The 14,399-nt window shown below is 47.8% G+C and overlaps 1 protein-coding gene across 2 annotated transcripts in view; it reads left to right on the forward strand.

The window, feature by feature from the left end:
- The window catches only part of skic2 (SKI2 subunit of superkiller complex), a 130,309-nt gene that overhangs the window by 31,302 nt on the left and 84,608 nt on the right, over positions 1 to 14,399 (forward strand). The window contains exons 1-4 of one of the 2 annotated variants that reach the window (XM_063047878.1): positions 1,681 to 1,850; positions 7,097 to 7,206; positions 9,018 to 9,135; positions 11,247 to 11,361. In XM_063047878.1, the coding sequence (XP_062903948.1) occupies positions 7,148 to 7,206; positions 9,018 to 9,135; positions 11,247 to 11,361 (292 nt within the window). In that variant the 5' untranslated portion in view covers positions 1,681 to 1,850; positions 7,097 to 7,147. Of the gene's footprint in view, positions 1 to 1,680; positions 1,851 to 7,096; positions 7,207 to 9,017; positions 9,136 to 11,246; positions 11,362 to 14,399 lie in introns of those variants that run through there. The other variant, XM_063047877.1, reaches the window with a different exon arrangement.

Raw genomic sequence — 14,399 nt, forward strand, 5'->3', positions numbered from 1 at the left:
ACATAAGCATCCTTCTCCAGATGTGTAAGGATGGTACGTAGAGCAGTGGCTATTGTGTCATCTGTCGATCGGTTGTGTCGGTAGGCGAATTGTAGGGATCCAGTTTGGGTGGTAGCAAGTTGCAGATGACTTTCTGACTAATAGACCCCAATCAGTTAAGTTAGACAACCTCTCCTCCTCCACTCTCACCCTGAACACCAGCGTGCCTCAAAGCTGTGTGCTGAGCCCTCTTCTGTACTCCCTTTTCATCTGTGACTGTGTTCCTGTACGTGGTTCTAATTCCATAATCAAGTTCGCAGACGACACCACGGTGGTTGGCCTGATCAGAGGGGATGACGAGACGGCCTGCAGGGACAAGGTCCAGCACCTGGCTGCGTGGTGTGCCGACAACGACCTGGCCCTTAACACCAGAAGACCAAGGAGATCATTGTGGACTTCAGGCATGCTAGGAGCCACACTCACGTCCCCATCTACATCAACGGAGCTGTAGTGGAGCGTGTATCAAGCTTCAAATTCCTTGGTGTCCACATTTCCGAGGGCCTCATCTGGTCCCTGAACTCCTCCATCCTGATCAAAAGGTTGTAATAGCCCCTTTTCTTGATGCTTCGCAGGAAATAAGCTCACCTCTGTCCCAGGATACTGACCGACTTTTACTGCTGTACCATTGAGAGCATACTCACCAACTGCATCTCAGTGTGGTATGGCAATAGTCCCGTATCGGACCGCAAAGCACTCCAGCGTGTGGTGAAAACTGTCCAGCGGATTATCGGCACCCAATTGCCCACCATTAAGAACATCTGCCATAAACGCTGCCTGGGCAGGGCGAAAAGCATTATCAGGGATGCATCTCAGCCTAACCATGGACTTTTTACTCTCCTCCCATCTGGTAGGCGCTACAGGAGCCTCCGCTCCCGCACCAGCAGGCACAGGAAGAGCTTCTTCCCTGAGGCTGTGACCCTGCTGAACCTCACATCACAGCGCTAAGCAGTATTGCATCCATATTGTACTGTCTCAGTACTTTTATATTTGTGTGCTGTGTGCTTTTTATTCGCAGTTATTTTGTAAATAACACTATTCTTTGCATTTCTGGTCAGATGCTAACTGCATTTCATTGGCTTTGTATCTGTACTCGGCACAATGACAATAAAGTTGAATCTAATCTAATCCTTGACCAGCCTCTCAAAGCATTTGCTTATTATTAAGCCACAGGACGCCTGTCATTCAGACATGTTACCTTGGTCTTTTTAGGTACAGGGACAACGGTGGATGTTTTGAAGCAGGAGGGCACTCTACACTAGGAGAGGGAGAGATTAAAAATGTCAGTAAACACATCTGCCAGTCGTGCTGTGCACATCCTGAGTACTCGCCCTGGGCTGCTGTCCAGTCCTGCAGCCTTGCGACTGTCCACTCTTTGGAAATACCTGCGTACCTCAACCTCAGAGACGACCAGGTTGCAGGTTGTAGCAGTGGCTTTCCTCAGAGGCTGAGAGTTAGTGGCATCGAACTGAGTGTAAAAGCGATTGAGCTCATCTGGGAGAGAGGCCACGATGTTGGCGGCACCACAATGTTTGGCTGTGAAGTCTGCGATGGTATGCAGCCCTCGCCACAAGTCACGTGTGCTATTTGTTGTGAATCTTGACTCAGTCTTGCCCCTGTATTGTTTTGCAGTCTTGATAGCTTTGCGCAGATCACAGCCCCTTTGCTTGAGATCCTGCTGATTGCTGGCAGCGCATGCTCTGTGTCACGCAGTTCCTGGGCGTCAAGATCTCTGAGGACTTAACTTGGTCCCAACATATCGATGCAGCTACAAAGAAGGCAAAACAGCGTCTCTACTTCATTGAAGAGATTTGGTATGTCCACAAAAACACTCAAAAAGTTCTATAGATGTAGTGTGGAGAGTATTCTGACAGGCTACATCACTGTTTGGTGTGGGGGGAGGAGCACAGGACTGAAAGAGGCTGCAGAAGGTCATAAATTTAGTTGGCTCCATCTTGGGTACGAGCCTACAAGGTACCCAGGACATCTCCAGGGAGCGGTGTCTCAGAAAGGCAGCGTACGTTATTAAGGACCCCCAGCACCCAGGGCGTGCCCCTTTCTCACTGTTACCATCAGAGAGGAGGTACAGGAGCCTGAAGACACACACTCAGCGATTCAGGAATAGCTTCTTCCCCTCTGCCATCCGATTCCTAAATGGACATTCATCTTGTGAATACTACCTCTTTTTTTTAATATATGCAGTATTATTTATGTGTTTTTGCCCGATTTTTAATCTATTCAATATACATATACTGTAATTTATTTATTTTCTTCTATATTGTATATTTCATTGAACTGCTGCTGCTAAGTTTACAAATTTCACGACAGATGCCGGTGGTAATAAATCTGATTCTGTATTTGTCAATGAGAAGCGGAGAGAGCGTTGGTAAATCTGGCAGGAGGAAAGGATGTTGGGAATGGCGAGGATGGAGCACGTGAGAGGGGTGTGGGACAGGTGGCAGCAAAGGAGTGCCAGGGCAGTGGGTGGCGTGGGTGCCGACACGCCCAGCCTCGAGACACCAGGCAAGGTCATTTGATTCCAAACTATTGATTTTTTTTTTTTGGATCATTTTGGAATGTCTCTCAGGTGCTTCTCACTCCCTCACCTCTCCTCTCCCCCTTTTCCCAACCGTGATTCCCCTCTCCCGACCCCTTTCTCACTCTCAGTCCACCATATCAGAATCGGGTTTATCAGCACTTATACATGTCATGAGATTTGTTTGTAGCAGCAGTACAGCATGATGCATAAAATTACCACAGTACTGTGCAAAAGTCTTAATCACCCTAAGACTTTTGCACAAAGTATATAAAAAAAAATCAATTATTTGTGCAAAAAGAGCACAAAAAAAAGTGAGGTAGTGTTCATGGGTTCATTGTTATTCTGAATTTGATGGCAGAGGGGAAGAATCTTTGAATGTTGAGTACACTCAGGTTGGAGGAACAACACCTTATATTCCGTCTGGGTAGCCTCCAACCTGATGGCATGAACATTGACTTCCAAAACTTCCGCTAAGGCCCCACCTCCCCCTCGTACCCCATCTGTTACTCATTTTTATGCACACATTTTTTCTCTCACTCTCCTTTTTCTCCCTCTGTCCCTCTGAATATACCTCTTGCCCATCCTCTGGGTCTCCCCCCCCGCCTTTCTTCCCAGACCTCCTGTCCCATGATCCTCTCATATCCCTTTTGCCTATCACCTGTCCAGCTCTCGGCTCTATCCCTCCCCCTCCTGTCTTCTCCTATCATTTTGGATCTCCCCCTCCCTCTCCAACTTTCAAATCCCTTACTCACTCTTCCTTCAGTTAGTCCTGACGAAGGGTCTCGGCCTGAAACGTCGACTACACCTCTTCCTACAGATGCTGCCTGGCCTGCTGCGTTCACCAGCAACTTTGATGTATGTTGATTGAATGTTGAGTCTTCAGGCTCCTGTACCTCCTCCCTGTTGGTAGCAATGAGAAGAGGACAATGCCCGGGTGATGGGGGTCCTTAATAATGGATGTCACTTTTTTGAGGCATCACCTTTTGAAGAAGTCTTCAATGCCGGGGAGGCTTGAGCCCATGATGGCGCTGGCTTAGTTTATGACCTGCTGCCGCTCTCAGAGGAGGAGGTAACGGGGTACCGTAGTAATCTGCAGTTTGTTCCTTTGCACCCCAGTTACCTCCCTCTCCTGGTACCCTCGTCACCGTGCCAGAGGCCATCCATTCCCTCCTTGAGTTTGGCAGCCAACCCTACCCCACTCTGAAGATGAATTCACGGGTTGGGTGGGCCATGTTCCCAGTCCCAGGCTTGCGGGCAAACTTGTGTAGCCCCTGGTAAGCCTCAGGATCGCTCAGCTCGCTTTCGTCTAGTGGAAGCAGCCTTCAGCCCTGCCAAACTGGGTAATCAAGTTTGTGTGGAGGCTGTGTGATGTACCCACCCCGCCAAATAACAGACAATACACCATATGCGATTGAATGATTACACTCTATAGATCTTACTGGAACAATGTAATTAATAGAGATAAAATATAAAAGGAAAATAAAAGGCGCCAAACTTATCAAAGTTCAACCACTTCGTGTACAACTGTTGGAGCTCAATTAACGGAATCCTCTTTCCACCATTCGATCCCCTCCGACCCCCTCGACCCACCACCTGGGACCAGCCACGATGGTCGACCAGACGCTGTACACGAGTCTGTCTTCGTCTCCTCTCCTCGCCGAAGACCCTGGGCCTCGGACTCCGGCTCGGGGTCCGTTCCGCCGCCGAGCTTACAGCATCGTGTCTCCTCTGTCTGCCCCCATTGCCTTCTGCCCCAAAGCCCGCAAAACAATAGCTTATACAGACACTCAAGAAAGAATAACATCTATCCCAATTGGTTAGCAAATGAATACAATCCTCATTATCGGTAATATAACCCAAACAAGGTGCTAGAGAGAGAACTTTCTCAGCAGTTAACTTAACAAAGAAGCCATTTTTTTCGAACATAACAGAAGAAACCCCTGACACTTGGTTGGAACAATTTCCTTCTGAGCTGGATTGGACTGCCATCGGCTTCTTGATCTATCTGTAAAACCCCAACGCTACTGATGGCAGCAGAACTGGACCCCGATCGCTGGCACTTTAGGGTGTGATGCTTACTGCTATGCTGTCGTGTCGCCCCTTTAAAAGTAAAACAGGCCCGAAACATCAACTGTGTGCGTGGGTGCTGCCTGACCTGCTGAATTCCCCCAGAATCGTGTGTGTTCCTTTAGACGTTCTGGGTTATGTATCGTTGATGTTAATTTAAGTTTATATTGACCTGTTCTGGTAACGTACTGTGCTAATTTTGTGGAATTTATACTTGGATCAGTTAAGGCAGCACACTGTCGCCCAGCACCGCAGGTCACTGTTCTGATTTCATTAGAGCATCAGACGTAGGAGTAGAGTTAGGCCAATCGCCCCATTGAGTCTACCCTGCCATTCCATCATGACTGATTTATTACCCCTCTCAACCCCAGTCTCCTGCCCTTTCCCCGTCTCTCCTTAAGGAGAGGGGAAAAGACAATGCAGAGGAGGACTTAAGGAACATTTGATGGCTCTAGGCCTGTACTCACTGGAGTTTAGAAGAATGGGGGGTGGGGAAGTATCATTGAAACCTATCGAATATTGACAGGATGTGGAGAGCACGTTTCCTATAGGGGGGAGTCTAGGACCAGAGGGCACAGATAGAGTGGATGTGGAGAGCACGTTTCCTATAGAGGGGAATCTAGGACCAGAGGACACAGATAGAGTGGATGTGGAGAGCACGTTTCATATAGAGGGGAGTCTAGGACCAGAGGGCACAGATAGAGTGGGTGTGGAGAGCACGTTTCCTATAGAGGGGAGTCCAGGACCAGAGGGCACAGATAGGGTGGATGTGGAGGGGATGTTTCCTGTAGTGGGGGAGTCTAGGACCAGAGGGCACAGATATAGTGGATGTGGAGAGGATGTTTCCTATAGTGAGGGAGTCTAGGACCAGAGGGCACAGATAGAGTGGATGTGGAGAGGATATTTCCTATAATGAGGGAGTCTAGGACCAGAGGGCACAGATAGAGTGGATGTGGAGAACACGTTTCCTATAGAGGGGAGTCTAGGACCAGAGGGCACAGATAGAGTGGATGTGGAGAGGATGTTTCCTGTAGTGGAGGAGTCTAGGACCAGAGGACACAGCCTCAGAATAGAGAGACATTCATTTACATAGAAACATAGAAACATAGAAAATAGGTGCAGGAGTAGGCCATTCGGCCCTTCGAGCCTGCACCGCCATTTATTATGATCATGGCTGATCATCCAACTCAGAACCCAGCCTTCCCTCCATACCCCCTGACCCCTGTAGCCACAAGGGCCATATCTAACTTCCTTTTAAACATAGCTAATGAACTGGCCTCAACAGTTTGCTGTGGCAGAGAATTCCACAGATTCACCACTCTCTGTGTGAAGAAGTTTTTCCTAACCTCGGTCCTAAAAGGCTTCCCCTCTATCCTCAAACTGTGACCCCTCGTTCTAGACCTCCCCAACATCGGGAACAATCTTCCTGCATCTAGCCTGTCCAATCCCTTTAGGATCTTATACGTTTCAATCAGATCCCCCCTCAATCTTCTAAATTCCAACGAGTACAAGCCCAGTTCATCCAGTCTTTCTTCATATGAAAGACCTGCCATCCCAGGAATCAATCTGGTGAACCTTCTTTGTACTCCCTCTATGGCAAAGATGTCTTTCCTCAGATTAGGGGACCAAAACTGCACACAATACTCCAGGTGTGGTCTCACCAAGGCCTTGTACAACTGCAGTAGTACCTCCCTGCTCCTGTACTCGAATCCTCTCGCTATAAATGCCAGCATACCGTTCGCCTTTTTCACCGCCTGCTGTACCTGCATGCCCACTTTCAATGACTGGTGTATAATGACACCCAGGTCTCGTTGCACCTCCCCTTTTCCTAATCGGCCACCATTCAGATAATAATCTGTTTTCCTATTTTTGCCACCAAAGTGGATAACTTCACATTTATCCACATTAAATTGCATCTGCCATGAGTTTGCCCACTCACCCAACCTATCCAAGTCACCCTGCATCCTCTTAGCATCCTCCTCACTGCTAACACTGCCACCCAGCTTCGTGTCATCCGCAAACTTGGAGATGCTGCATTTAATTCCCTCATCCAAGTCATTAATATATATTGTAAACAACTGGGGTCCCAGCACTGAGCACACGATAGACCTGAGGAGGAATTTCTTTAGTTAGAGGGTGGTAAATCTGTGGAATTCATTGCCACAGACAGCTACGGAGGCCAGCTCACTGGGTATATTTAAGGTGGAGGGTTCTCAGTTCTTGATTAATCAGGGTATCAAATTTTACAGGGGAAGGCAGGAAATTGGGTTGGTAGGGGGCAACAAATCTGCCTTGATGGAATGCCAGAGCAGACACAAGGGCCATATGGCCATATTTTGCTCCTGTATCTTATAGTATTACATTCTTGCTTGAAATGAGTGCTAACATCACATTTGCCTTCCTTACTCAACCTGCAAGTTAATTTTCGGCAATTCTCCTTTCCCCTCCCCACAGCTTCCACATGGCCTGCCGCCCTTCGCTGTGGACCTCCTCACCGAGGCAGAGATGTGCTTCCTGTCCGACCCCGAGAAGCTCCTCATCCACCACTTTGAGAACTCCCAGAAGTAAGTCTGTGTGTGTATGTGTTGGGGGGGGGGAAACAGCTGTTCTGCTGGTGGGGTGTCAGGAAGCATCTGTAGTTCTGCCTCTTTTCCCTCAGGCTACGCTCCCACATTGGGCTAGTGTTGTACTTAAAATAATGATAATCAGAATTAGCTTTGTTATCACTCACACTCAGTGGCCACTTTATTAGGTACACCTGTTTACCTCATTTATGCAAATATCTGATCAGCCAATCATGTGGCAGCAGCTCAGTGCGGAAAAGCATGCAGACATGGTCAAGAGGTTCAGTTGTTTGTCAGGCCAAACATCAGAATGGGGAAGAAATGTGATCTAAGTGACTTTGACCGTGGAATGATTGTTGGTACCGGGCAGGGATGTTTGAATATCTCAGAACCTGCTGATATCTTGGGATTTTGATCTTTTGTCTTCTTCAGCCTGTCGAATGATAGCTTTTGTTACTTTAATGGCGAGAAGAACTATTTTGTTGAACTGGAAGGAAACTAATCCTCCAACTACATTCCAATGGTTTTCTCAAACCATATTAAGTTTAAATCTAGAAAAAATTAGAAGTGATATTTTTGACCCTTCGGTTAAATTTGAAGAAACTTGGAAACCTTTTATGCAAGATTTTCATATGATGTAATCTGACCTTTCCGAATCTTTTTTCTAAACTTAAATTATATGATGAGAGGAGCGGAGTTAACGACATTATTGAACATGTCCGATATAAGCTGTTGGTCTAGTCCTGTTTTGTTTTTTTTCTTGGGGTTTTTTTTTCTTTTTTGTCTTTTGGGGTTTTTTTTGGTTTATGTTTTTTTTCGTTTTATTTCTTTTTTAATGTTTAATCTCATTATGAGTTTGGAAGTCTTTTATATCTATGTTACTTAAAATTCATTTTATATATGTTGATGAACATTTTTCCAATCTCTTTGTACCAACTTTGTTATTGAGTTTGTAATTTTGAAAAATTAATAAAAAGATTTAAAAAGGATATCTTGGGATTTCCTCGCAGGAGTCACTAGAGTTGCAGAGAATGGTGCAAGCATCAAAAAAAAAAATCCTGTAAATGGGAGTTTTGTGCGCGAGACTGTCTTGTTAATGAGAAAGGTCAGAGGAGAATGGCCAGACTGATTCAAGATGACAGGAAGGCGACAGTAACTCTAATAACCATGTGTTACAACAGTGGTGTGCAGAAGAGCATCTCTGAATGCACAATGTGTCACACCTCGAAATGGATCAGCTACAGCAGCAGAAGACCATGAACATGCACAGAGTGGCTGCTTTATTAGGTACAAGGTGCATATCATAAAATGTATTGTCATATGGCAGCATATGGTGTACTAGATAAACAGTACATAGAAAGAAAAAACAGTTCAAGAATGGCCAGGGGTGGGGGGTGGGGGCAGCCGGCCAGTGTTGCCACTCTTCCTGTGCCAGGATGGCATGCCCACAAGTACAAGCCCTAACCTGTACCTCTTTGGACTGTGGGAAGAAACCGTAGCACCAGGAGGTAACCCCCATGGTCAGGGGGAGACCCTGCAAATCCCTCACAGACAGCGATAGGAAGGGGTGTCTGAACGCTGGCACTGTAAGTCGTTACACAAACCGTTACTTCCTGCTTTCCGCCAACAAACACCTTGCGAATTGAACTTCTGATACTCACACCAAAACCACGCCCCCCCCCCCGCCCCGATCTCGGAACCTTGGCTCTCCTGAATGTGAGTTAACCGGTTTTCCGCGGCTGGTGGTTCCTCAGTTTCCATGCAGTTCAGTGCGTTGATTTCTCTGTCCTTTTCCCGGTTTTGTTTTGCAGAATATGGCCCAGAGAGAAATGTGTGGAAGCCTTGTACCGTGTGGACGTTACCCCTGCTCAGTCGACCCTGCAGGTGGAGCGGAAACCAACCACAGGAGAGTTGCTTGGGTACCGGGAGGTAAGGACAAACCATCAGACCATAAGACAAAGGAGCAGAAATCGGCCATTCGGCCCATCGAGTCTGCTCCGCCGTTTTATCATGAGCTGATCCATTCTCCCATTTAGTCCCACACCCCGCCTTCTCACCATAACCTTTGATGCCCTGGCAACTCAGATACCTATCAATCTCAGCCAAAAATACACCCAATGACTTGGCCTCCATTGCTGCCCATGGCAACAAATTCCATAGATTCACCACCCTCTGACTAAAAGAATTGCTTTGCATTTCTGTTCTGAATGGGCGCCCTTCAATCCTTAAGTCATGCCTTCTCGTACTAGACTCCCCCACCATGGGAAACAACTTTGCCACATCCACTCTGTCCATGCCTTTCAACATTTGAAATGTTTCTATGAGGTCTCCCCTCATTCTTCTAAACTCCAAGGAATACAGTCCAAGAGCAGACAAACATTCCTCATATGTTAACCCTCTCATTCCTGGAATCATTCGAGTGAATCTTCAACGTCAGCACATCCTTTCTTAAATAAGGAGCCCAAAACTGCCCACAGTACTCCAAGTGAGGTCTCACCAGCACCTTATAGAGCCTCAACATCACATCCCTGCTCCTGTACTCTATTCCTCTAGAAATGAATGCCAACATTGCATTCGCCTTCTTCACTACCGACTCAACCTGGAAGTTAAAGGGTGTGAGTGTAGGGTCCCGTGAGGTAAGGACAGGGTGAAGTGTAGGGTCCCGTGAGGTGAGGACAGGGTGTGAGTGTAGGGTCCTGTGGGGTAAGGACAGGGTGTGAGTGTCGGGTCCTGTGAGGTGAGGACCGAGTGTGAGTGGAGGGTCCCGGGGGGTAAGGACAGGGTGTGAGTGTAGGGTCCCGTGAGGTAAGGACAGGGTGAAGTGTAGGGTCCCGTGAGGTGAGGACAGGGTGTGAGTGTAGGGTCCCGGGGGGTAAGGACAGGGTGTGAGTGTAGGGTCCCGTGAGGTGAGGACAGGGTGTGAGTGTAGGGTCCTGTGGGGTAAGGACAGGGTGTGAGTGTCGGGTCCTGTGAGGTGAGGACCGAGTGTGAGTGGAGGGTCCCGGGGGGTAAGGACAGGGTGTGAGTGGAGGGTCCCGTGAGGTGAGGACAGGGTGTGAGTGTAGGGTCCCGTGAGGTGAGGACAGGGTGTGAGTGTAGGGTCCCGTGAGGTAAGGACAGGATGTGAGTGTCGGGTCCCGTGAGGTGAGGACAGGGTGTGAGTGTAGGGTCCTGTGAGGTGAGGACAGGGTGTGCGTATAGGGTCCCGTGAGGTGAGGACCGAGTGTGAGTGTAGGGTCCCGTGAGGTGAGGACAGGGTGTGAGTTTAGGGTCCTGTGAGGTGAGGACAGGGTGTGAACACTCAGGTTGGAGGAACAACACCTTATGGGTACCGTCTGGGTAGCCGCCAACCTGATGGCATGAACATTGACTTCTCAAACTTCCGTTAATGCCCCACCTCCCCCTTGTACCCCATCCGTTATTTATTTATAAACACACATTCTTTCTCTCTCTCTCCTTTTTATCCCTCTGTCCCTCTGACTATACCCCTTGCCCATCCTCTGGGTTCCCCCCCCCCTTGTCTTTCTCCCTGGGCCTCCTGTCCCATGATCCTCTCATATCCCCTTTGCCAATCACCTGTCCAGCTCTTGGCTCCATCCCTCCCCCTCCTGTCTTCTCCTATCATTTTGGATCTCCCCCTCCCCCTCCCACTTTCAAATCTCTTACTAGCTCTTCCTTCAGTTAGTCCTGACGAAGTGTCTCGGCCTGAAACGTCGACTGTACCTCTTCCTAGAGATGCTGCCTGGCCTGCTGCGTTCACCAGCAACTTTGATGTGTGTTGTATGTGTATAATGAACTAATGTTAGACAAATTCAGTCGGAAATTATGGCAATCCCAAACTATCTCATTATATATTCCAAATCCAAAGAATTCCAAAATCTGAACCACTTCCAGCCCCAAGTATTTTGGATAAAGGGTTCTGAACCATCCGTTGTGATGTGGGTGTGTGTTGTAACGTGTGGGAGGTAAGTGGAATTGTGTGGGTTGGGATTTTTGTGTTGAACATGCCACATGACCTCACCTGCTGTTTCTATCTCCAGGTGTTCCTAAATGATTCCGGGCTCTCAGCCAAGAACTCGCTGTCTCTGCAGAGACCCCCAGGACCCCTGGCTGAGTCTGTACGAGGCAGCTCAACCAATTACCCCTTCTGGCCAGGTACGTTTCCTGAATGTTGTTCAAGTTTATTGTCATCTGGCTGTGCAATTAAACGAAACAACGTTCCTCTGGACTATGGTGCACCCACAAAACATATATCACACACAGCACGTAAACCAAAATATTACCACAAGTACGTAAATATAATTCAAATTGCTTGTAGTGTGCAGCACAGGATCAGTAAACAGCTCACTGTCCCAGTGACGAGACCTTGGTGGTTTTTCTTTCCACATTCAGACATTCTTGTCTGGCACGTGGTGTCAGGATTGACCGGGTAACGTTATGAACGTTCCTGACTCGACCCTTGTACTTTTTATGAGGCCGAGTGGCTAGCTCGACACTCAACCCGGCACGGATGGAAAGCGTGCTCGGGAGTGGTCCGACCTGGATTCGAACTCGGGAACCTTCGCTCTGGAGTCCGGCGCTGATCTCACTCGCCACCAGCCGGCCTTGGTGGTGACCATTGGTCTCACAGCCTGAGGGAAGAGTCTGCTACCTGGTACGGCAGTCCTAGTCCTGATGCTACTGAACAGTGCTGTACAAAAGTCTTAGGCACATGTATACAGTGAGGCCAAGACCTTTGCTGTTTACTGACAGTCTTCTACTGTAATGCCGCCAAAAAAAAACACTGCATGACACGTGAGTGATGATAAAGCCAATTCTGATATGTGTCTTTATTGTGGATTCACAGTGGGAAGGGGGCAGGGAGAGGGGAATCACGGTTGGAAAAAGAAGGGAGAGGGTATGGAGTGGGAAGCATCAGAGAGGCATTCTGTAATGATCAGTAAACCAGTTATTTGGAATCAAATGACCTTGCTGGGTGTCCCAGGGCTGGGTGTGCCTGCACCCATGCTAACCCCGTCCCTGGCATTGCTCCTCTGCTGCCTGAGCCACACCCTTCCTGTGGCACTCCACACTGACAAATACCGCACTGAGCAAAAGCCTTGGTCACTGCAGATATGTTCACATCGTTGACACTGTTCTCTTGGTGGCCTCCCTCACTAGTCCCCTTCTTGCTTGACTGTGCATACAGCAACTGCTGCCTGGATGCTTCACCAATAGCAGCTTTATGGAAGAGTGGCAAAGAGAAAGCCATTGGTGGAAAAAAAACTGACTTGAAATCTTGACTAGAGTTTGTCAGAACGCATGTGGGAGACTCTGAAGTCAGCTGGAAGAACTTTCTGTGGTCTGATGAAACCAAAATTGAGCTTTTCAGCCGTTGTGCTAGATGTTACGCCAAACACCACATGTTATCAAACACACCATCTAAACTGTGGAGTGTGGTGGTGGCTGCGTCCTGCCGTCGGGATACTTCACTACAAGCTGCGTCCTGCCGTCGGGATACTTCGCTACAGGCTGCGTCCTGCCGTCGGGATACTTCGCTACAGGCTGCGTCCTGCCGTCGGGATACTTCACTACAACAGGTTCCGGAAGGCTTGTAAGGGTAGAGAGTAAAATGAAAGCAGCAGAACACAGGGAAATCCTGGAGGAAAACCTGATGCAGTCTGCAAGAGAATTGCAACTTGGGAGAAGATTTGTTTTTCAGACTTCCAGTATAAAGCCAAAGCTACACAGTAAAGGCTTAAGAACAACAAAGTTTATGTCCTGGAGCGGCCAAGTCAGAGTCCAGACCTCAATCCAATTGAGAATTTGTGACTGGACTTGAAAAGGGCTGTTCACTCACGGTCCCCATGCAATCTGACAGAGCTTGAGCAGTTTTGTAAAGAAGAATGGGGAAAACTTGCAGTGTCCAGATGTGCAAACCAGATAGAGACCTCTCCACACAGACTCAAGACTGTAATTGCTGCCAAAGGTGCTACCATCTGCTAAATACTGACTTGAAGGGGGTGAATACTTGTGCAATCAATTATTTTGTGTTTAGTCATATATATATATATATATATATATATATATATAGTTGTGTGTGTGTGTGTGTGTGTGTGTGTGTGTGTACTCACACTCGCACACTCTCACACACATTCACACTCACACTCACACTCTACCCCCTTGCCCCCCCCCCCGGCCTTCTCCGTGCCTTTGTACAGCTGCATCCTGGACTTTGTGTCAGATCGCCGGCACGTGATAAGAGTGGGCTCCTTCACCTCTGCCCCTCTGACCCTCAACACAGGTGCTTCTCAGGGGTCCTCCTTTGATCTCTGTATACCCATGACTCTGCTGCCACCTACAGCTCCAATCTACTAATTAAATTTGCTGACAACACCACACTGATTGGCCTAATCACAAATAATAATGAGGCAGCCTACAAAGAAGAAGTCATCACCTTGACACAGTGCTGTCAAGAAATCAACCTCTCCCTCAATGTCGCAAAAACAAAGGAGCTGGTTGTGGATTAGAGGAGGAACAGAGGCTAACCCCTATTGACATCAGTGGATCTGGGGTTGAAAAGGGTGAACGGCTTTCAGTTCCTCAGCATACACGTCACCAAGGACCTCACATGGTCTGTACATACTGGCTGTATGGTGAAACAAGCAGAACAGCGCCTGTTTCACATCAGATGGGCGAGGAAGTTTAGCATGAGTCCCCAAATCGTAAGGACTTTCTACAGGGGCAAAATTGAGAGCATCCTGACTGGCTGATATCACTGCCTGGTACGGGAACTGTACTTCCCTCAATCGCAGGACTCTGCAGAGAGTGGTGTGGACAGCCCAGCACATCTGTGGATGTGAACTTCCCACCATTCAGGACATTTACAAAGACAGGTGTGTAAAAAGGGCCCGAAGGATCATTGGGGACCCGAGTCACCCCAACCACAATCTATTCCAGCTGCTACCATCTGGGAAACGGTACCGCAGCATCAAAGCCGGGACCAACATTGACAGCTTCTTCCACCAGACAGATTAATTCATGCTAATACAATTATATTTTTATGCTATATTGACTGTCCTGTTGTACATTGTATTTATTACAAATTGTACATTTAGATGGAGATGTAAAGATTTTTACTCTTTGTGTATGTGAAGAATATAAGCAATAAAGTCAATTCAATACACACACACACAGACACACACTCTCTTAAA

The sequence above is a fragment of the Mobula hypostoma genome, chromosome 5 (assembly GCF_963921235.1).
Source record: "Mobula hypostoma chromosome 5, sMobHyp1.1, whole genome shotgun sequence".
Taxonomy (NCBI): Eukaryota; Metazoa; Chordata; class Chondrichthyes; order Myliobatiformes; family Myliobatidae; genus Mobula; species Mobula hypostoma.